Genomic DNA, 24,175 nt, shown 5'->3' with positions numbered 1-24,175 from the left:
GTAGAGACTAGCGACAAGGAAAAAACACGGAGAACAAAGAAATAAATGAAAAATATCACGGTGGTGAGAGTGGAATAGGAACAGAAATTGCCGCTGGCGACTCAAATAATTCCGGAGTCTGACGCTGTTTTATCTGGCGTTCAACAATTTCTCTCGGTTTCTCTGCTTCTTAATGTCAAAGTGATTGCTGCGGCTTTCACAAGCAAAAAAATTTCACCATTCCTTCTGTATTTTTGATCGCTGTCGCTGCCGCAGCGTTAACGCGCCGAACAGGGCTATACTATAATGTTTCAAATATAACAACACTATATGTGCTTTGTCTCCATTAAACGGAGCGTGATTACACACTTAATCCTTTGTTTTAGTTAAAGCTTTATTAATGTCGCTCTCCTTTACAAATAGTCCGTGGAATCCGTACGGAACCCTTCGCGGCAACCTCACGGCCGCGACGATTTCAAGCTCCGGCGACTTCGCGTCCATCACCAAAAACTTCGACTCTCCAGCCACCTCATCGTGAACGTATGTCACCACGTAACCGTCATCCTCCTCTGCCTCCTGATCACCAGGATCCCTCGCTACGAAAAACGGTTCGCCGCCGTAACAGCCTGGACCGTACATTCACCACTCCGGAGATCTTCGGTATCGGATCCCCGATCGCCGCGTACACGTAACGGCTCCGTCTCCCGAGAAACGCCGGATTGATCACCGCGAAATCGAGGTTCCTCGCGGAAATCGGATGACGTGTCACGATTCCGGTGACGAGATCGATCTTCACCTTCTCCACCAAGGCGTGAAAGAGATCCATCCTCTCTAACGTATGCTCGATGGACATAACGTTCGGAGCGATCAAAACGACGGTGTTTCCATCGTTTTCATCCCAAGCATTGATAGCGTGAATGATGTTGAATCCAGGAACTTCAAACCATTTCATCTCGGAATCATCGCCGGCGTAACGAGGAATCACTCCGACCCGCGGCGTTTTCCGGTTGTCAGCACCAACCGGAGATCCCCCCTCGAGCACCAGATCCATTATATTCATCCTCATCACGATCTGAATCTCCCCGAATATTGCGTGCCTCTTCGTGATCGCGAAGTCGTGAACGAACGATGGAGACGTCAAGGAGTAAACCGGAACGTCTCTTTGTTTCTTTCCGGTTGAATCAAACCGGAAAAACGTTAAAAACGGTGGTACCGGACTGTACCGGAAAGCGAACGTGTCTCCGGTTTGAGGATCGGTTTTCGGGTGAGCTGTCATGCTCATCTCTAAAAACTTCCCGTCGAAATCGAACCGCCCGATCGTTTCAATATCTCCAGTGTTCGTTAATCGTACGGCGTACGGTAAATCAGATTCTCCTAAAGCGAAGAGACGGTTACAGAAGAAAGCTAGACTCGTATTAGCCAAACCAATGCCGTTAACCGGATTATACAGTCCCGCTAAAACCCTAAACGCCGTTAAAGCTCCACGTGCAACCGAAGCCGTCACGCCGTTAAATCCGGAAAACACGTTAGGGATCACCTGAGCTCCTGTTTGTGATCTCGACGTTGTACTTATAACACTACAAGAAAACACATGAATAGCGAGGAAATTTAACGAGGAAAAACAATCCTCGTAAATTTACGTCGATTTTACGAGGAACTTACGTGGAAAACTAAAGTCATCGTTATTTCCTCGTAACGTAACGACAAAAGTGTTTCGTCGTAAAGTGGATGTAATTTAACGAATATTTTACGAGGAAAAACTATTTCCTCGTAAATACGACGTAAACTTTGCGTGTTATTTACGAGGAAATAGTTTACGTGTATTTAGCGAGGAAATTTTGAATCCACCAATTTTGTAGGTGTTACACGTTTTTTTTTGCCACCTAATTAATTTTCGTCGTAAATTCATAGGAAAATTACAACTACCAGATTCAAAATTTCCTATAAATATGAATGTTTGAACATCATTTTAAACACACCAACAACAAAAAACGTGAAAGAAAAAAAATGGCTGGCTCCGGGACTATTTACGAGTTGCGGAAGTGCATGTATATGCATAGAGATGCTAACGGGAGAGTGACAAAAGAATACCTTGCGGGACTGGAGACATTTATGCATCAAGCAGATTCAACACCGCTCGCCCAAGAAAGTGGTAAGATGTTCTGTCCTTGTCGGAAATGCAACAATTCGAAACTGGCAAACCGTGAAAATGTTTGGAAGCATTTAATAAATAGAGGTTTCACGCTAAATTACTATATCTTGTTTCAACATGGAGAAGGTTTTAATTATGATCAGAATGAAGCTAGTAGTAGTAATAGTAATTTTCAGGAAAAAGAACCGGTTGATCATCATTTGCATAATGAACATAGTTACCATCAGGAGGAGATGGTAGATTATGATAGGGTTCATGATATGGTAGCTGATGCATTCGTAGCTCATGATGAAGATGAAGAACCTAATATAGATGCAAAAAAGTTTTACGAAATGTTAAACGCGGCGAATCAACCACTTTACAGTGGTTGTAGAGAAGGTCTCTCTAAATTGTCGTTAGCTGCTAGAATGATGAATATTAAAACTGATCACAATCTACCTGAAAGTTGCATGAACAAATGGGCAGACTTGTTTAAAGAGTATTTGCCGGAAGAGAATGTGTCTGCTGATTCTTATTATGAGATTCAGAAACTGGTTTATAGTCTTGGGTTGCCTTCGGAGATGATAGATGTTTGCATCGACAACTGCATGATCTATTGGGGAGATGATGAGAAGCTAGAAGAATGTCGATTCTGCAAGAAGCCACGATTCAAGCCGCAAGGACGGAGACGTAATAGGGTACCGTACCAAAGGATGTGGTACCTACCAATTACAGACAGATTGAAAAGATTGTATCAATCAGAGCAGACTGCTGGAAAGATGAGATGGCATGCCGAGCATACTCAGACGGATGGTGAGATGACTCATCCATCAGATGCAAGAGCCTGGAAACATTTCAACAAAGTACATCCGGATTTCGCTAGCAATATCCGGAATGTGTATCTCGGACTATGCACAGATGGATTTAGTCCGTTCGGAATGTCAGGGAGACAATATTCATTGTGGCCAGTCTTTCTTACTCCATACAACCTGCCACCGGAGATGTGCATGCAACGGGAGTTGCTATTCTTGACCATATTAATACCTGGTCCGAACCATCCAAAAAGGTCCCTGGATGTTTTCCTACAACCACTGATAAAAGAGTTGAAGGATTTGTGGTCAACAGGGGTGAGGACGTATGACTGTTCAACGAAGACGAATTTTACGATGCGAGCGATGCTTTTGTGGACCATAAGTGATTTTCCTGCCTATGGGATGTTGTCTGGATGGACTACACATGGGAGATTAGCTTGTCCATATTGTAATGGAACGACAGATGCGTTTCAACTGAAGAATGGTAGGAAGACAAGTTGGTTTGATTGTCACCGTCGATTTCTTCCCATTGGCCATCCTTACCGAAGAAACAAGAATTTGTTTAGGCACAAAAGGGTTGTGAGAGACACTCCTCCTCCATATCTAACTGGAGAACAAATTGAAGCGCAAATCGACTACTACGGAGCTAACGAAACAGTTCGTTGGGGTGGTAATTGGCATGTCCCTCGTAATATGCATGATTCTTACGGTGTTCATCACAACTGGCACAAGAAGAGTATATTTTGGGAGTTGCCATATTGGAAGGATCTTCTTCTGCGCCACAACCTCGATGTGATGCATATAGAGAAGAATTTCTTTGAGAACATCATGAATACAATATTGAATGTCCCAGGGAAGACAAAAGACAACATAAAATCGAGGTTGGACTTGCCGGATATTTGCTCAAGAAGCGAGTTACATATTAAAAGCAATGGACAAGTCCCGTTCCGATATTCAGATTATCTTCAGAAAAAAAGTCGGTGTTGTTCAACTAGGTGGCATCAGAAGTGAAGTTCCATGATTGGATGTTTCGAACCTCTCTAGATGTGTTGAAAAGGGTCAAAAGTTCTCCGGGATGAAGAGTCATGATTGTCATGTCTTTATGCAACGACTACTGCCCTTTGTATTTGCGGAGCTACTTCCAACAAACGTACATGAAGCACTTGCAGGTACGTAGTGTATTATATCACAATAATTTACAAAATAATATATGACTAACAATGTGTTTAATTTTTTTGGAATATAAAAGGCATTGGAGCATTTTTCAGGGATCTGAGCACACGCACTCTTAAAGAAGAAGTTGTGGAACAGCTTCAGGAGAACATTCCCATCTTATTGTGCAACTTGGAGAAGATATTTCCTCCCGGATTTTTTGACGTCATGGAGCATCTAGCTGTCCACCTCCCATATGAGGCATTGCTTCGTGGACCTGTACATTACGGATGGATGTATCAGTATGAGCGAGCCATGAAATATTTGAAGGGAAAAGCAAAGAACCTCGCCAAAGTTGAAGGTTCTATAATTGCTGGAAGTTTGACGGAAGAAGTTTCTCACTTCACATCGTACTACTTTGCGTCAAAAGTACGTACCCGGAGAAGAGCTCCAAGAAGATATGATGATGGTGGTGTTGCGCCAACATATGCAGTTGCTGGTGTTCCAGACATCTTTAGCCAGATTGGGCGACTCGGTGGGAAGTCTAAAGAGGTTTGGTGGTCGAGTGAACAAGACGCTCATAGTGCACACACCTATATTCTACTCAATTGCGAAGATCCATTGATGCGTTATTTTGAAAGGTAACATATATTGACACTTCGAAACACATATAAGTATAATTAATTGTATAATTGCGAGAGATTCATTCCTATAAAATGTGATTTTACAGCCTATTTGTTTCTCAAGTCGAAGAAACATTTTCTGGTATATCCACAAGTGACGTAGACAAAAGAAAAGATCAACACTTCATTAAGTGGTTGCGGAATCAGATATTAACTCAAACTCTTTTTTTCATACATGATATGTATTTCATTAACATTCTCTTTATTTTTGCAGGTTGATTATGACGACGACGATGCAGATTATCCTAAGTGGTTACACGAAGTAATTCAATCTCCACTTGTAAAGGTCACCACATCACAGATGTATTTCACACGAGGCTATACTTTTCATACATATGAGTATGGTAGACAGCAGGCGACCAGTAACTATGGAATATGTGTGAAAGGGGAAACAGATTTCTACGGGATCTTGACGGAGATTATTGAAGTCGAATTTCCAGGGATACTGAAGTTGAAATGCGTCCTCTTCAAATGTGAATGGTTCGACCCCATCGTCAACAGAGGTGTTCGGTCTAACAAATTCGGTGTAGTTGATGTCAACGGTGGACGAAGGTACAACAAATTCGAGCATTTCATCTTAGCTTCACAAGCAGACCAAGTAGCTTCCTTCCATACCCTCGGATGAGAGATTCAGGTATAAATTGGTTAGCAATGATCAAAGTTACACCTCGAGGACGAATCATCAGTGAAGAAGAACCACCATTGCAAGAAGAACAGATAAATGAAGTCGAGGAACCTGAACAAGAAATTGATGACATCCTTCTCATTGATCCGCATAATCACGAGTACGAAGATCTTACCGATGATGCCACAGACGAAGCTGTTGAAGACGAGTTTAATGAAAATGATGATGTTTCTAGTGATGACGAGAATGTCGATGTATCCGATTGATGTATTTGTTTTATGAATAAGATGAGGGAGTTTGTTTTATGAATAAGATAATGTGGGGTTTGTTTTATGAATAAGGTAATGTGGGAGTTTGTTTTATGAATAAGCAAATGTGGGAATTGTGGTTTGGAATAGAAATAAAGATGGGGTTTGGAATATATGAAGTAGAAAATAAGGAATATGGGGTTTGGGGTTTGGGGTTTCGGATTCTAGGAATTTAAACATAACACTCGTTAATTCCACATAAGCCAACGAGGAAATAACGACGAAATATTAAAATAAAGAACGCAGGCTCGTTAATTCCACGTAAGCACAAATCGTCGTAAAGACCACGTATAAGAAATCGTCGTAAATTCCACGTAGGCAGAAATCGTCGTAAATACCTCGTAAGCCAACGAGGAAATAACGACGAAATTTTAAAAATAAAGATGGAGTTTGGAATATATGAAAATAAGGAATATGGAGTTTGGGGTTTGGAATATGGGGTTTCGGGTTTTGGGTTTGGGGTTTAGAGGTTTCGGGATTTGAGGTTTGGGGTTTGGGGTTTCAGGTTTGGGGTTTGGGGTTTGGGGTTTGGGGTTTGGAGGTTTCGGGGTTTGAGGTTTGGGGTTTGGGGTTTGAGGTTTGGGGTTTGGGGTTTGGAGGTTTCGGATTTTAGGGATTTAAACATAATACTCGTTAATTCCACGTAAGCAGAAATCGTCGTAAACACCACGTAAAAGGATTTAAAACAAAACACTCGTTAATTCCACGTAAGCAGAAATCGTCGTAAAGACCACGTCGGATGAAATCGTCGTAAATACCACGTAAAAGGATTTAAACATAACACTCGATAATTCCACGTAAGCAAAATCGTCGTTAATACCTCGTATATAAAAACACGGGCCTTTGCGATTCCTCGTAATTTCCTCGTATTGAAATACACGGGCCTTTGTAACTGCTCGCTATTTCGTCGTAACCTTACGACGAATTTGCGACGATATGTAATCTTATATATACCCCGAGCGCTCACTCTTTCTTTCCTCTCTACTTCCTCTCCACCTCCTCTCCATTTCGTAGCAATGGTAAGTCTCTCTAATTCCTCTCTAATTTGGTTAGTTTAGGATATATTAGGTGGTTAGTATAGGGAATTTAGATAGGTTTACGGATTTTATGTTATTTAGTGTTCATTAGGTGGATAATGTTGGAAATATACTGTTGATGTTAATTTTAAAAATTTAATTTTTTTCTCAGGTTCGAAAAGGAAGACTTACTGCCCATTACAGAGAGATCTTCGGTGAGCCGGGTAGTCGTTTAGACCCGGCCTCTTCTTCAGCCCCCGGTTCTTCGGGTCAGGAGACTGTCCCCGAGACTCAGTACACTCAGAGAGTCTCTGGGTCTACTTCTTCTAGTGCACCATCGGCTCCTCATGTGCCTTCCCCGATGGCTCATCCGACGATGCCTCCTCCTGTGCCTCCTCCGATGGCACCTCCGATGGCCGCCGATAGTCATCCCGATTTGATGGTGCCTCCGAGTGCTCCTTACTCGCAGTACACTGTAGAGGACATTCTCCGTCTGCCAGGCAGAGAAGGTTTACCAGTCATCGACCCCGGCTGACCGAACGGAACTTTGTGGTATGTTGCATTAATTTTTTTTAATTCGTTTAAAATTCTTTTATAACATTAAAAAATAATTTATATTTTAAATTTGTATTTTCCAGGTGGGGGTTGACGGATGTCTTGCATCGGACGTAACCGACACGATCAAAGGTTACTTCTCCATGGCACATCTGAACTGGAGTAAGACGCCTCACTACGTCAGAAAGACGTGGTTCAAAATTTACGCTGTAAGTTTCTATTAATTAATTATATATACTTTAATTTTTTCATGATTTATATATATACTTTCTAAAAAACTAATTGTTAATTTATTTTTTCCAACAGCAAAAATATAATTGGGCCTTGGGGATCACTGAGAGGGTGAGGAGGAAGTTTAACGCGAAGGCGAAAGTTCGCTTTTTGGACACGGTCTCCAACTGGAAGGGTGACTGGATCGTGAAGGAGTATGAGCGTGGCAAACCCGCTGAGCTCACCACGGATGTGTGGGATGGCCTCATCCGTTATTGGCGCCTTCCTGATTCCATTAGAATCGCCCAAGCTTGCTCTAACTCCCGTAACACGGTCAATGAGCACAGAAACGGGCCGATGCTTCACATTACGGGCCAAAAACCTCACGCCGGTGTCCGTTTGGAAATGGTAATTAAATATTTTATTAAATAAATTTTTTAATATATATATTTTTATTCTAACTTTCTTAAATGTTTTTTAGGCCAAAGAGACGGGACATCTCCCGTCTCTTATGGAACTTTACGAGAGGACCCACAAGAACAAGGCGGGCGTATTTGTAGATGGCAAGTCCGAGCAAATCTACAACGACGTGGTTGCTCGGGTTGAAGACCGCCAGACTCAGCTGACCCAACAGTCTACCGACGGATTACCCGTCACCTTATCCACACTTGAAGTGGATAAGATTTACGAGGAGGTAAATTTTCAAAAATTTTATTTTTTATTATTCATTTAATATAACTTTAAATTTTTACTAACAATATTTATTTTTTGTTTTTAAGGTTGTCCCTAAAAAAAAGGGACGGACGTTGGGGATTGGTTCCGTCAACGATGTTCCGAGAGCGACATCGTCTTATGGTCAGCGACAGGATGATGAAGTCACTGAGCTGCGTAGAGAGTCCGCTCAGCTGCGTAACGAGTTGGCCGCGACAAAATCTCGTATGGGTGGAGTCGAGGGCTTTTGGACGTTATAGCGGCCACAAATCCGGAATGGGAGTCCATGTTGAGGAACATGCGACAACAACATCCCATTCGAGGCGAGTCATCCGACGTACATAACGAGGCGGATGTTACGAGGAGAAGTGATGAATTCTACCAGGCGATGAACGACCCTTAGTTTTTTTTTTTCCAGTTGTTGTATTATAAATTAAAAACTTATTTATATATAAAATATTTTCATATTGATTTATTTTTATTTTAAATTTTAACTTTATTAATAAATTAAATAATTTAAATTATTTTTTAATTATATTTTTAAATTCTGTAAAATAATAAAAACGAAGTAAATTCGTAGCTAAGGTACGACCTATTTACGTGGAAACCTTACGAGGAAATGACGATAAATAATAAACGAGTATTTTACGAGAAAACATTTACGAGGAAATAACGAGGAAAGATAAACGAGTATTTTACGATGAAACACTTTCAAGGTATTTACGTGTAGTTTACGAGGAACTTGTTTCGAGGTATTTACGAGGAAATATAGCGACCTCCTTACATGGAATGTTGACATGGTCTTTACGACGAAATGATCTACTTCGTCTTTACGACGAAATATATTTCTCACTACGTTACGACGAATTAGCGAGGAAATATGTGTTACGACAGATGAGTAACGAGCAAACGTGGTTCCTCGCTAATTCGACGAACTCACGAGGAAAACCGCCCTCGTTAAGATTATGTTTTCTTGTAGCGTAAGTCTTGACGTATCTACTATAGAGCGTGGCTTTACCATTACTGATACGAATCGCGTGAAGCATGCCGTCACCGTCGAATAGGTGGTAAGGGCCACGGGGGAGAAACTGTGGGCTCGGGCCGTTACGGATGTAAGCGCCGTCCAGAGACGGAGGAAGAGAGCCGTGGATGATCTCACATTCCGTTGGAGGAAGCTCGTCGAGAACAGGAGCGAAGTTACCTGAGAGAACGTCTTTTGGATCTACGGAAGGACGTGACGGTGGATCGATGAACGTGTTGAATACATCTTCGACGGTGGTGAAGAGAGCTGTTACGAGTGTCGTTTCTGGTCGGAGTTTCGCCGGAGATGCAACTGCGTTGCGGTTAGTCCGAGTGTAGAGTTTCTTATATTTGCTCGGAGGAGGGACATTGTTTTCGCTTGGGTTACTGATCGGAGATCGTTCTTCGAAGACGGTGGAGTTGATACGGGGAAGAAGACGAGAGGAAGATGAGTGGCGAAGATGAAGAGAGGGTTTAGGAGAGAATGTAGAGATGAAGGAAGAGGAAGAAACAGAGTACATTGCACTGCTTTGTTTTTTTTTTGTTTTTTTGTTTTTTTGCTTTCTTTACCTACACGATGAAGCCTGTGAGGACAGAGGAAGATGAGTGCCAGTGTGGGGCTATATAATAATAATCATGAAATGGAAAAATCAAATACATGTTTTTGTGAAATTTTTATTTGATGTGAAGCTAGGATTATTCTTTGATTCGTTGGTAGTTATGTACTTATGTGAATGTAATCGTTTCTATTTTCTTGAGGGCCGGAAGTGATAGTCTAGTAGTAAGCGTTAATCTGGAACACGCGTAAATCCATTTGTCATGCATTATATTTCAGATTAAAATAAGTATATACTTTTTGGCTAATTTGGATTTGAGCTTCGGTATAAAAACTGTACATGGTAATTTAGCAACCATAAATATTTTGGTCATCCTTATTGAAAAATATAAAAGGTTAACTATATTGCAAATGTTCATAGCTCTACCAATCCTTACCAAAAAGTACCGATATGGACAAGACCCGCCAAACTAACAATGAAGTTCTCAATTTACATCAGTTATATATTAGAGATCATCAAAAGAAATAATCATTCAGTTGCATGTATGTATCTAGTGAAGCAAACTAGTTGATGTTTCAGCATAAACTACTAGTCTAAACTTAAAAAAATATTTACTCCATTTAATAGAATGTTACATTTTTCACACAGATTAAAAAATGATTGAAATGCATTTATGTTATTATTAATTACATCTATTTAATCTATACTATTATTTGCGAAGTAAATTTTTGGAATCAAGCTCTCACGTTAAAAGTTAGAGCGGTTAATATCGTTTATACCCTTAATAAATTTTATATATAATTAATTTTATAATTAAAAACGAATTTTTATTAATAATATTTTTTAAAAAAAATAAGATAATTCTTATATATTGTGTTGTTATCTTAAAACATTTTTTCAATTATAAAATTTAAAAATAAAATATAAAACAATTATAATAAATTCAATGGTTAAAGTCAATGTTATCTTTAATAAATTTTAATTAAACATACATATTTAATTAGATTTTTGTCACATATATATATATTTGATTTAATTTTTTTGAAAACATAAATAATAAGTTATTATGCTGGTTTTTGAATTAATAAAAAATAAACTAATCAATATTTGTAAACGATGAAGCCCGCATATGCGGGCAAGACACCTAGTTAACAGTATTTGAATTAAATAAAACAATTTATAAGATCATTGAAATTTGCAATTAATATCACGATAAAAATACGTATAAGTTGTTTGAAATTCTATAACATTCATTTTGTAGTAAAAATATTTTAAAATGGCACTTTTTGTGGAACTAAGAAAGTATTATATTTTGCTCATGTAATATTTGCGTAAGTTAATATGGCATAATACGCCAAATAGCTAGTAATCTAGTCACAATAGTATTATCTTAGATCTGGTTTTCTATTTTTGGGTAACCTACAAGTTTGATAATTTGTTCAAAAATATTAAGAAAGGTGTTATTTTTGTCAAATATATTTTAATTTTTTTTCTCGAAGTAAGGGTTCAAAAACGGTGTTATTGGACATTCTCTTACAATGATTTTATTCAAGAAATAGAAAATTGTTCACAGGTTCATAATTTGTGGCGAAGTAGATCTGTCAAAAAAGTATGTAGTTGTTGATTGAAGAAAGACGTTGGTCGAAATCTCACTACCTACAAATATGGAAACTACAAGTCTATAATGTTAGATAGAAGGACAATACTGTTTATACTTTATACCACCAAAGATTTTAATTGTTAGAGCATCTCCAATGTATTATTGAATTTTCTACTCCAAAATGAAGTAATTCCAAAATAAATTTAAGTTTTTACTCCAATGTATTACTTCATTTCCCACTCCAAAATAGAATATTCCTAATATTTTATATTTTATATTTATTTAAAAATTAGTAATATCACCTTTCATTTATACTATTTGCAAAACAATCTATTTTCAGATTGTAATAATTATATTAAATACAATATTAACCACAATTATTTTTTTTATTATATAAATACTCGACAAGGTTTATAAAGAAAATATTTATTACATTAAAAATTACATTACATAGCTTAAACACAATAATACATCAACTTAAATTATTCATTAGAATTAGTATATTTTCCCCACAAATGATCAACTAATGCATTTCGAAGTAAAAAATGAGCTTCTTTATCTTTGATTTTTCTGAAACGGGAAAGAAACTCTTGGAATCTCGCACAAAGTGAACATCATTTTGAGATTCAAAAAAAAAATTATGCATTGAAAGAACTGAAGGAGGAAAACAAAATGTTATTTTTGGATTTGAATTCCGTACAAGATCCAAATATCCGAGCATATATTTAAGCTCAACAAGCACAAATTTTACAAAATCGAAGTCTTCAACAACAAGCTCAGCAAGCTCCTCCTCCATCTACATCGTTTGGACAATATTTTAATAACTTTAATGGATCCGGAGGTGATTTACCGGATTATTAAGCAATTATCTTTGTTGTAAGATTTATTTTATGTTATTTCTTTTGTATGGTGCTTGTCTTTTATTTTTTATATGTATGATCTGTTATGTTTTATATTATATATATTTTGTTGCATAAAATAGTTCATTAGATGGCTATATATATAATTAAGAAATGTTAACAGTAAATTTTATAATATATGTAGTAAAATAATATTAATATACTTATTTATAACAATTTTACTGAAAATGAAAATATTTAAATGTGGAGGACCATTTTATAAATAAAAAAGTTTAACTCCATTTTGGAGTAATGAGTTAGTTTACTCCATATTTGGAGTAATCATGTCTATTACTCCGTTTTGGAGTGAGTTTTGGAGTGGGGTTGGAGATGATTTTACAGCAAAATGGAGTTTGGAGTGGATTTTGGAGTAAGGTTGAAGATGCTACGTAGGATACAAAAACTACTCAGTACTCACACCAAAAACTATTGTGTCGCCTTGTATAAAAGGAGGAACAAAACATTCTAGTACATAGATTTGGTCACTTTAATCGGGCTTTATAGGAAAATTAGTGGATAAATTAATTGTCCAGAGAGCAAAATCATTAAAACTCGAAGAACGAATGACAGAAAGGTAACGGTACAAGTGTTGCATACTTGGAGGTCAATATTGCCATTCTTTGGTTTTCTATGCATGCATGACCAGATGCATGACTAGATCATGCACAAATTTTGTGTCTCCTACGTTCTAGGTACGTGTTCATTTCAAAAACTAAGTATACTAAATTCTTTTGTTTTCCATTATTTTCAATTTTTACTCATCACTAATTACTTTTTTGACCATTAACCCTTTATTGAATATTAACCCTAATTACTTATATTAAATCAAATTTATGCAACCCTAATTACTTTTTTGACCATTAACCCTTTATTGAATATTAACCCTAATTACTTATTCGATCATGTTAAAAGCTTTTACGGTAATGTTGTTACTTTCATAAATCTGATTTTGTTTGCAGCTATATTCTCACACCCCTACAAGAATCAAGCGTATACTCCGACAATCATATTCATCTGAAGTTGGTCTGTAATAGATATTTTTTGACAACTTTCCGACAATCAAACTTTAGTCAGAGTTTGGGTCTCGCAAACTCCATTTGTCGAAAATTTATCGGTAAATTCCGATAACAAATAGCATCAGAAATATTTGTCGGAAAGCGTCTGGATATTTCCGATGAAATTCCGAGAAATAAGACTATGATAAACTTCTGACAACTTAATTATTTTAATTAAAAAGAAAAAAACTCGAATAATATTAAAATTACCGAATATTCATTACATATAAAGAAATTAAATACTCCATCCGTTTCAAAAAGATAGATGTTTTAGAAAAAAAAAATTGTTTTACAAAGATACATATTTTGTGTTTTCTATGAAAAAATTGTAAACTTCAAGAAAATTAATTGATTTAATAGAATTATTATTGGTTAAAAGATATTGAAAATTGAAAATTGCAGAAAACGATACATTTATTATAGTGATTTAATGTGTTTTCTTAATATGTGTGAAATGGTAGAAAGTCTATCTTTTTTATCTTTTTGAAACTAAGGGAGTATAAAATTTCTATAAACAATAAATAAAAATAAAAATATTAGAGTGCGACTGTGCCGGTGTAGAGTGCGACGGTGAAAGGTAAAATCCGACGGTGCCGCTATAGAGTGCGACTGTGCCGGTGTAGGATGCACGGTGGTGATGTAGTGTTCGATTGTACTGATGTAGGGCACACGATGGCCATTTTCTCGCTGAGTCGTCGGAGATTTTCCAAGAATTAAGTGTATCGGAAATTTTTTTTTTTTTTTTGAAACTAGTGTATCGGAAATTTTTGTCGGAGTTATGTTATGTTTTCTTGTAGTTTTGATTTTTGCACGATTACATTAAATAACAAAACCAAGATAATAATACGATAATATTGTCCGTGGTAGTGTGCCATCTTGCTAATTCTCTTTCATGTTTTAAAGCTAATCAGGATTAGGTTGTTGCTGCCATTTCGTGCCCGACTTTCTGCTTTCCGGTGTTTGAATGGAGATTGATTCTCGGTTTCTTGTCTGTAACTGGTCATGGCGATGGAGGTAATTTTCTTAGCGGGTTGCAGGCGCATCTTGGTATGATCTTCTATAACTCAAATCTTTTTCGCTTGTGCTTCAGTTGTGGTGATGATTGCAACCCTAGATAAGTTTGTCGGGAGCTAGCTACTCCGGAGGTGACATGGAAAATCTCCGGCATCCGAAGAAACAAAGTCAATCTCTCCTTTCTGGTTACTGTCAATGGTTGAGAATGACAATCGACTCCTGGGCATTATGAATCCAGAAAGCGTCGGGAATCTGGGTTGAGCAAATTATAGTTAAGAATAGTTTGAATTGGGAATTTTTGTTCGAGTCAAAGTTTGTAATCAAATCCTTATACCCGGTTTTGGGTTGATAAATACAATTTCAGTTATTTATAAAAAAGATAATAATGCGAAGTTCAAGGAGTTTTGACATGAATGTTGGCGCTATTAAACATTAAACTGTGTATATAGTTTATAACTTGTATGTAGCCCAGGGCAAACAAACAGGAACCAAAAAACCGAATCAAATTATCCGAAACCGAAACCGGATCGAAACTCTTAATTATCGGAATGGTTCTTATATTTATATATCTGAATAACCGAACCGAGAACCAGACGGGTACCCGAATATCTAAAAAACAAGATTTAAGTTTTTGCTATAAGTTCTAGATAGAAAAAATGAGAACATTGTTACCACCAGACCACATTATTTTTTATATACTCTCTTATATTATACATATATAATTGGTATTTCTTATATTATACATATACATTTGGTATTTCTATATTAAAATATAGTAAATACTTACATAACTAGCATTTTACTAACTCGAACCAGGTTGACGAATATGCAAATCCGTAACTAATATACCACTTAGATTAATACGTTAACCAATATATATATATATATATATATATATATATATATATATATATATATATATATATTTGATTCATATATTAAACGAGTATCCGAAACCGAATCAAAATCGAACTGAAATCTCATAATTACCTATTGGGTATAAGAATGATTTATGCGATATACCCGGAACCGAATGGTTCCTACCCGTATGCCCAGGGCTACTTGTATGCGTTACTTTTAGTTTTCAAATTTTCAAAGATTAAATATGACGGTTACTATGTTATTTTTCCTATACCTACAAATGTTTGAAACAAATAACGCATGTATCTGATTGCCTTTATTTTTTCCTTTCATTTTTGAGTTGTTTACGTATAAGGTTATTTTTCCAGATTTGTGTGCATGTTTACATACTTTGGGACTGAGAGGTACTATTTGTCTTACTTTAATTATTTCCCTCCCCAAAAAACCCTTCTCGCGAAGGAACTTGTACCAAATGTCACGTTTACTTTTCAACCAAATCTCACATAGTCCGGTCAAGTTTAAAGTATAAAAGTAACCATAGTTATATTACATAACAACATTCTTCATCATTTTTAAAACACATTAACCACACAAATTAATGTGATCATTAACAACACAAACCTGACCACATCATTTTTAAATTCTCTTCTCCTCCTTCTAGTGTAGACGATATTCTTTAAGTGTTAAACAACCAAATCTCTAAAGCGTGTGTAGTGTCCACAAAATCATGACCACACAAATCTGTCCCTTGACCACACTAACATAGAAACGGCAATCTGGATGGGAATTTCCTCCGGTTTCTGCATAACCATAGAAGCAGATCTAGGTGTAAACAATAGCTATAATCATGGGATGAGAAAACTAAAATCAGGTAAAAGAGGTCATACCATTCATTGTGGTTTCTAGAAATCGACAATAGTTTCAGAAATTAACCCGCCGGTGAGAGATTGACGGCCGATTGAAGGGGATCTAGGTCAAACTATAAAGAAATAGGGTAAACTAAGTTAGAATTTGTCATACCATTCAGTGCAGGAGAAAATGCCGGGAGTAACCATGACCTTTGGTGAGAATGATGAATCATCGGAGTCTAGGGGTTGGAAGAGAAAAAAAGTAAGTAATTGATTTCTAGATATTAAGGTAAGAGAATGAGTAGTTGGGTCACGGTAAAAAAAAAGTAAAGCGAAAAAAAGATAACTAAATGGTTTTTAGTTTCAAGGGTAAATAAGATAATAGCACATAAAAAAGTATATGACATGAAGAAAGTATTCTAGAGTGTTATGGAGAAGAGGTAAAGTATGTCTAAGTGTAAATTTTTCTTCATTTTTTGAGGAGGAAATGTTTGTAAGTTTTTTTTTTTTTTGTAGCAAACCCTTTTTTTTTAAAAAGGTTTATTTTGTGTTTTGCTTTGTTGAATATTCTAAGTTCAGTTACCTTATGCTAATCATTTATAATTCAGTAGTTTCTACTTTGTCCTGCCTGTAAACCACAAAACATTTCCATTACAATTCACATATTTATATTTTAGATTGAACACACAGTAGAAGTACAATCCTGATAATTGGTTTAAATCTAATTTAGGAAAAACTTTTAGTTTAAATTTAATTTAGGAAAAAAATTTGGTTTGGAAATGATTATAGTTATATAGATACTGGTCTAGGTTCAAAGGCCGAGTGTCAAAACATGATAAATCATTTTCCAAAAAAAAAAAGGATTTCAATGCAGTTAGTTTTGGACTGCTTACTCTGGGGAATCAACTGTTTATTATTCATTATCGGAAGAAAGTGGAAGAGTCACACACAACCAAAAGTTCCATGTCTCCCATCCACAAAAGGGTCTTTCTAACAACACAACAGAGACTAATAGAAAGAGAGTATTTACAAGTGGAGTAGAGAGAGAGAGAGAGATAGAGAGTTTTCAACGAACGGCCAAGCGATCAGAGTCTAAGGGAGACGACATCAATGAAAAGAGTCGATGAAGTTTCTCAACAAAAAGCTTCAACTCTTTTGCTTCTTCTTCCTCAATCTCAAAGGAGGCTATACATATGCTCAGCTCTATAATCGCCTCTCTACATTGCCTGCTCCAACAATTCACCATTCCATCAAAACTAAACCAACAAGCAACTATAATCTATATTGTCTTAGAAGGTGTTTACCTGACGTAGTAGTGCATCATCCCAAGGTCTCTTCGAACTCGCCAGTTATTAGGTTCCAACATCAACAGCCTTTCTGCAGCCGCAATAGCCAACCTTCCCTCATCACCACAAACCGAATATGTTAAGATGAATAAATCAAAGGCTAATCATCCCCTTCATATATAGAGAGAGAGAAGTCTTTTAGTACCTAAGATCTTGAGGCCGCAACAATGGAATATTAGAAATCCTGAAGTTGTTAAGTTCACTAAGAGGAGCAGTCAGCATTTGTCCAGGTGTTGGCTTCGAAGCACGTTTCCAATGAACCCTCTAAAATAGAATCTGTATCAATCTTTTGAATTTAAAGAGTGTCTAGTTTAGTTTATAGGTGATAGGGACTTACAAACAAATTGGCGAGAGCAATCCCTATAATGTCTCTGTTTGTAGCAACATCAAGACACAGAAGTGACTTTCCGGTTAAATCTGATGCCATTGATTTAGGATCATCAACGCATTTTCCATTGAGAATAGCGAACAAGCTCTTTCCTGAAGTTGCAACTTCAAAGAGTTCTTCAGGATTCTCAGTCTTAGGCCAAACCAAAAACTCTTCCCCAACCTTAGCTCCCAAGATAGGCACACCGAGGCGCTGGCAAACTTCAATGTATATTACACTGAACAAGAAGGCTGCACATTGAAAAGATAAGATTAGAGACAGTGACAAAGCTAAAGAGGGGGGTGGGGGAGTGTTTTTTACCAGTGCCGCATCTAGAGTTAAGTACAGAGTGAAGGTAGGAATCCTTGGGGTCTTCATCAAAGCATGTTGATGTCCTCTTGAAGCCTCTCGTGTCGAAGAGGACTGTGTTTACAGCTTCGAGGACTTGAACAGAGTTGCAGCTGTTGATGCCTCGTGAGGCTAACTCTGCCTCTACTTGTTTGGAGATTGCGTCTAGTGCGCTTAGCCATTCGGTTATACTCTTTCCATCTAACTCGGAATCTGTCTCGCTCGGATCAGTTTCCAGCTCCTCCTCAGAATCTGTCTTGTCTTGGATAGTTTCCCTCTCTCTCATGAAAAACCGAGCATCCATCTCCCGGTTAAAAGCCAAGAAGGCTTCGTCTTCAGCAGCAATGTACAAGAGAACCTGTTGAGTCCATTTCCAATAAAAAGATCCGAGTAAAAATAAAGCATCTCAAGGGTGTCACAAAAATAGAAACTTCACCAAAATAGAACTCAATGGTCTCAAGACACACATCACCAAGAGTTTTTTTAAGTTCTTATATATACATATACCTTAGCAATAGAAATATCAGAGTCATTGGATTGAGAAGAGATCTCTCGAGCAAACATTTGGCGGAAGGGGTTGATGACCTGTAAACCAAGAAAACAGCAAACACATGAGTAAAACCTTATGCTGCTAAATGCCAAAACATCAATAAATCTTTATTCTCAATTCATATGGTTGATTCAAGAATCATTGTGTGGTTCTCGCAAAGTAAAACCTCTTTGTAAGATTTGGTTCTTGGTGCGTCGTTATTAAGCTGATTGAGAAAGAGAGGGTATGCAGAAGGGTTCCTCGTCTTCATTTGAATCCCAGAAGAACAAGGAAGATCATACCTGATGATCGTAAACAACATAAACCAATGTATCCTAATGGCGGATCTTGCTACCACAAAAGATCCCAATCTTTCAATACATACATATATATACGTGAAAGAGATGGATCACCTGAGAGTAGTACGATGAGCGGCAAATCTGGAGACGAGTGGTGAAGAAGCCATGGTCATAGCAGCAGCTGATGCAGGAGCAAAGGAAGATGATGCACTCAACGTTGTGATTGAAAGTTTCAAGATTTTCAAAAGTTTATAAACAAGAAAACAGAGGAAGAGAAAGGTTCGGGTATGGCGTCTGGATAATCACTTCCAGCTATAGAATAAGAGTAGAATCGAGATTTACCAAGTTCCATAGCTTAGCAATGAGTAGAAAGCAAACAAGAATGGATGTTCTCTTAGACGAAGAAGAGAGTGGCGAGGTTTCTCGAGAAAACAGAGGAAGAGGAAGGTGGGAGCATTGTTGGAGAGTTCGAGGTGTGGGTTTTTTTAGAGAAGGAATCTAGGGGTTTTTATACTATAAGTAGAAGCTCGATCTCTGACTACGTTTCTCTCTCCTTCTTTGTTAATGGCGGATTTGGTAAGAGAGAGATTCTGTGTGATGGATGACTCCGATGACAAGCAGAGTTAAAAAAAAACATTTAGGGGAATTGGATTTTGAATACATAAGGAAAACGGAAATGAACCGTAGAACCATATTAAAAATATCTTTCTCTCTCCGCATGAAAAAAGTTTGATGTCTACTTCTCTTCTTCAATCAAAAGATTTCTTTCACTTTGACACAAATCTTTGAAGATCGATGAAGCACAAGTTACCGCGCAACGGTAAGTCCTGTTTGGATTGACTAGAATTCTAGGTTGAGAGCCATTTTCGGCAACACTAACATTGTAATTCACTCAACAACGACTTTGATTTCGCAGATCGATGAAAGAAGTGTATGACGGCTCTAATAAGAAGATAACCTAACATCTATTTCAAATTTTACCTTTTGCTGTTATTTTTATGTATCCCCAGAAAAAAAATGAAAGATTTGAATGTCTGTGTCACTAGCTTATGCAGATATTGTATATCTAAGTTTCGGGGTTGGAGATAGTGATGTATATTGTAAGCGAACAAAACTATACTATAGTAACATGTAAGATAGCATGCTTTTAAAGATATGATTGGACTCCAGCACTGTAAGTAAACACTAACACTTTGTTTATTCATCTGTATTGTTATAGAATTTCTACTATTATGAGTCTATTACATTCCTCGCGTAGGTACCAGTCATTGGTACTGTATTACTTAGCCTGTTTTAGTACTATGGAATCTTTTATTGTATTCACTTACATATGTTCTGTTCTATACTAGCTGTGTATGTGACTTGTGTAACCCCATCTCACATTGTAACTAGGTCAGAACTCGTCTATGTTGATGTTGATGTGTGCAGTGACTACATACTTTATATATATTTCAGGCTGCGATTACTCGGACACGCGATGAGGCTGCAACCAGCATTCAAAAAACAACCAGGTGGTACTTTTTCGCCAGATAATGCCCCTGATAGGGCGCCTGTGGTATCAGTCCTGCTAGCGCCTGACCAGCCTATACGCCAAATCGTAGACATGTCAGCATCCAACGCCCCTCGAGTTTTCCCTAGTCATGGTGTGACTGAGTCCATAACTGTAAGTAGCCATTTAAACGTTGAATGTTGCAAATGTGGGTGTAAGACAAGACTACACTATGGACCAGTATCTAATAGTATGGAAAGTTTAATTTCAGACAAGTAACATTTGTTTGCTTAGATGGGGACAATACTATACTGTTGGTATAGTTTGAAAATGCTAACTTATTCTTATATTTTGTAGGTTGCATTACTGGGGTCAGAGTTGCTGTTGCCTCTTGTATCGCACAAGGCTAGACCGTGTATCGCAGAAGGCTAGACACAGTCTGCTTTGTCACCGCATAAGTCCACTCACGTGGATCCGTCTCCAACAGGCCAGCCAAAGTCACCCATGTTGATCTTGATTGTGTCAACTACGGTTCAATCCCTTTGTATTAATTGTGCACCTTTTGTAAGAAGATACACACAACATTCTATTTTAGTGGTAGACTCCATTTTTTCATATGTTAATTCCCACACAATACCAAATACGCAGGTTTACTATGTAGAATATGCAACAAATAATTAAGCATAGAGTATGTGCTTTTGTGTTAATTTCATTACTCTACTATATCTTTATATATAAAGTAGACTTCTTCCTTTCTTCCGACAAGTGGCAGGGGGGTTTGTTGCCACGTGTCCTCTTCCATTTCCTTTGAAAATTCACTACTTTGTTAATCAAAAAATTATCCATGTAACTTAAATAAAAAATCATATATTTATGATAAATTAATAAATAAAAAAAGACAAAAAGACAGACATTTCTATTAGTTTGAATATGATTTAATTTGATAGGTAGTGTTGAACTGAGAATTTTTGTTATTTAATCATTCTCGCACTAACCATCATCATATGAAGTTTGATAATCTATTTTATCACTAAAATTAAAGATAAATAAAGTAATACAAATATATTTTAATATTTAATTTATTGACAACTAAAATAACATAAAATTTTACTATTTTCTATTATTTTAGTTACAAATTATATATTTATTTTGCAATTAAAAATCATAAATTAACCAAACTAATAAGAAAAAACTAAAGCAAAACACATTATTTAAACATAAAATCTCTTGAATCACAGAGAAAAATAAAATGTCATAATAACACTAACACAATAAAGGTCCGGAGTTGAAAAGAGATCAAGAACAAAGACTAACTTACTTCACCTTACTATATAGTGTTTTGGCCAGAACAGATAGAGGTTAGAAAATGATAGGAAGATAAAAATCTGAGATAAAGTAATCTCCCGAACACAAAAGAGCACGATCAAGCACCAACGCAAAGAATCAAAAAAGTGGGTTGGAGAAAGAATAATCACCAGAAGGCCAAAACCACCACAAAGCATGAATACATATGCCTAAAGTACCGAAAGCACAACTACCAACTAAGAGGTGAGAAACACCTCACAAACTAAAAAATCACATACAAGGCATCCATGCCAGCGAAGAGCCACAAAGTTCTTGATAAAAGGGACCAAAGCTCCAAAACTAATTCTGCACGCCTATACCAAGGGAAACAGAAGAAGAAGAAAAACAACCTGAAGGAGGGAGAACGGAAGCCAATCACCGAGAAACTAGAGTCCAAGCTTGAGACCAGAAATAACCTTCCAAGCTCACAAAGCATACACGAAAAATAAAGCACTATCCAAACTTAGAGTGGCAAACATGGCGAAACTGAGAGACACCAGAGATGCGAGCAGCGATGAAAGCTGCAACGAGATGAGAGAGCATATAGGAAAAGAAAGACAAAACGAAATCGGCAAACTGTGAAGCCGTCTTTGAGTTATGAAAGAGAGCATAGAAGTCTGATCACCAAAAACCAAATCTTGAAACCTAAGACGAGCATAGACTACCGACGGAAAGCCAACGACAAGGAAGACAATATCAAAGATGAATAAACTCTGACTCAATCCATGGATATGCAGTCTCTAACATCAGCTTAAATCTAAGAAAAAAAAAGAAAACCCAATATTAACCGGAACAGCCTACAAAACCGTGAGAAACAACCGCACAAGTGGGAACTCATAAACAAGATCTACAACAAATATTAGATAATCACACAGGGAAAGAATGCGAGGAAGAACAAGCACGGAGATGAGTCTTTTTCGGTGATGGTGAGAAGCACTGTACGCTGGAAAGGTAAACGAAATACATAGATGGTGACAACTAAATGTCAAAATATAGAGAGAGGAAAAAACATCTTAAAGGAATAATGTTCAAAAATATGAAAAAAATACAATATGCTTTATATCATAGACTCATTACACCACTAACAAGTACACACAACAATACATTAGTGAGAAAACAAACATAAAATATATTAACCTACCACCTACTACTATATAACACAAATAAAAAACCAAATGCTCTTAACAGACGTAATTATATCATCAATAAAGTCATGATTAACAACAGTAAAATAATATTTCACGCGAAGTGCGGACACCCCTCTAGTAATTTATAATATAGTATAGGTTATCAAACATGCATACACGACATTTTAGTTTGTCTACTAAAGTCATCTATAGTAGATTCCAACAATTTGGAGCTCCTTAAGCCCACAACCCCCCATTTTGTAAAATGGCCATACCTGCCATTTTGTTTGTATACTAACGTCATTTATAGTATATTCAACAAATTGGGAGCTCTTTAAGTTCACAAGTTTTATTCTATGTTTCATCTATCTACAAATAACACATTTCGTACCCGATATACCCCATGCGTGATTACTTTTTCTCCATATGGACTGGAATTTCGTAGGTGAGCTGTGATGTTATGTTGGTAACTATACTATGCACTGTATACATATCATAGTTTGTTTGCCGTTAGAATACACCGTTGGTTACTACTATACAAACGTATCCACTATAGTCGCCTCCGCTTGAACCAGTTGTTATGCCTTCTCCAACAAAATGTTTTCCCGTAGCAACATCGGCAGACTATACTATATCACATATAGTATACTAAAATTTCCACCCTTATTGTCCTTATATGTCATGTTAGCTTATATATGTCTCGTATATAGTACAGTCCAACACTTTCAAGCCTTTTATAGTCACCACTAATATAAGGTTTATCTTATTGAATTGGAGCCCACCTTCGCGCCCCAGAAACACCTAGGCTAATGGTCTCTTTAGCTTTTGCGGTGTCTATACTACATCATATATATTATAGTATAGCGTTGCCTATTGTGTAATACACTTACAAAAAACGTTGTGTTTCCAGTTACATGAATATAGTAAGCTAATGGTTACAATAGAAATATGCCACTCTCCTTATCTTCACGCGCACGCAAGTGCAAGGCGAAAAAGTCAAGATTTGGCTCTAATTGTCACATCCCATGACTTCCACTTTACTATGGCTATATTCTTTATTTTGGGGTCTCTTATGAATATTGATCAAATTCACCCAAACATTTATGTATATCTATCTTCAAAAATTATTAAAGATTACTTTACCTCATTTTTGTGTTTGTTTTATTTATAAAATACTATAATTTCTGGTTTTTACTTTTTTTTACGACAGTTATCAAACGTTTTCCCCTGTTCGAGAACTCGGCGCTAGTCGGACGGTCGGGTTGGGTTTAGCGCCTAACAAGAAAACCA

At 36.9% G+C, this 24,175-nt stretch overlaps 2 protein-coding genes across 3 annotated transcripts; both read right to left on the bottom strand.

Annotated features, from left to right (window-relative positions):
- Positions 1–348: 348 nt before the first annotated feature.
- LOC106422225 (probable carotenoid cleavage dioxygenase 4, chloroplastic) lies at positions 349–9,723 on the bottom strand. Its single transcript, XM_022697918.2, has 3 exons — positions 9,201–9,723; positions 617–1,524; positions 349–555 (listed from the first exon to the last, which is right to left on the bottom strand). The coding sequence occupies exons 1-3, from the start codon at positions 9,721–9,723 to the stop codon at positions 349–351; spliced, it is 1,638 nt and encodes a 545-aa protein (XP_022553639.2).
- Positions 9,724–16,931: 7,208 nt separating this feature from the next.
- LOC106422161 lies at positions 16,932–19,633 on the bottom strand. Of its 2 annotated transcripts, XM_013862985.3 has the most exons (9): positions 19,268–19,633; positions 19,040–19,106; positions 18,814–18,928; positions 18,605–18,682; positions 18,071–18,455; positions 17,720–18,000; positions 17,528–17,646; positions 17,341–17,433; positions 16,932–17,262 (listed from the first exon to the last, which is right to left on the bottom strand). In XM_013862985.3, the coding sequence occupies exons 1-9, from the start codon at positions 19,275–19,277 to the stop codon at positions 17,103–17,105; spliced, it is 1,308 nt and encodes a 435-aa protein (XP_013718439.1). In that variant the 5' UTR covers positions 19,278–19,633; the 3' UTR covers positions 16,932–17,102. The 2 variants fall into 2 exon arrangements, with proteins under 2 accessions (XP_013718439.1, XP_022555776.1); XM_022700055.2 differs by lacking the exon at positions 18,814–18,928 and having other exon boundaries at positions 19,040–19,628.
- Positions 19,634–24,175: the final 4,542 nt, after the last annotated feature.

Source organism: Brassica napus, chromosome C3 (assembly GCF_020379485.1).
Source record: "Brassica napus cultivar Da-Ae chromosome C3, Da-Ae, whole genome shotgun sequence".
Classification (NCBI taxonomy): domain Eukaryota; kingdom Viridiplantae; phylum Streptophyta; class Magnoliopsida; order Brassicales; family Brassicaceae; genus Brassica; species Brassica napus.
This window is presented reverse-complemented; position numbering and strand designations above follow the sequence as displayed.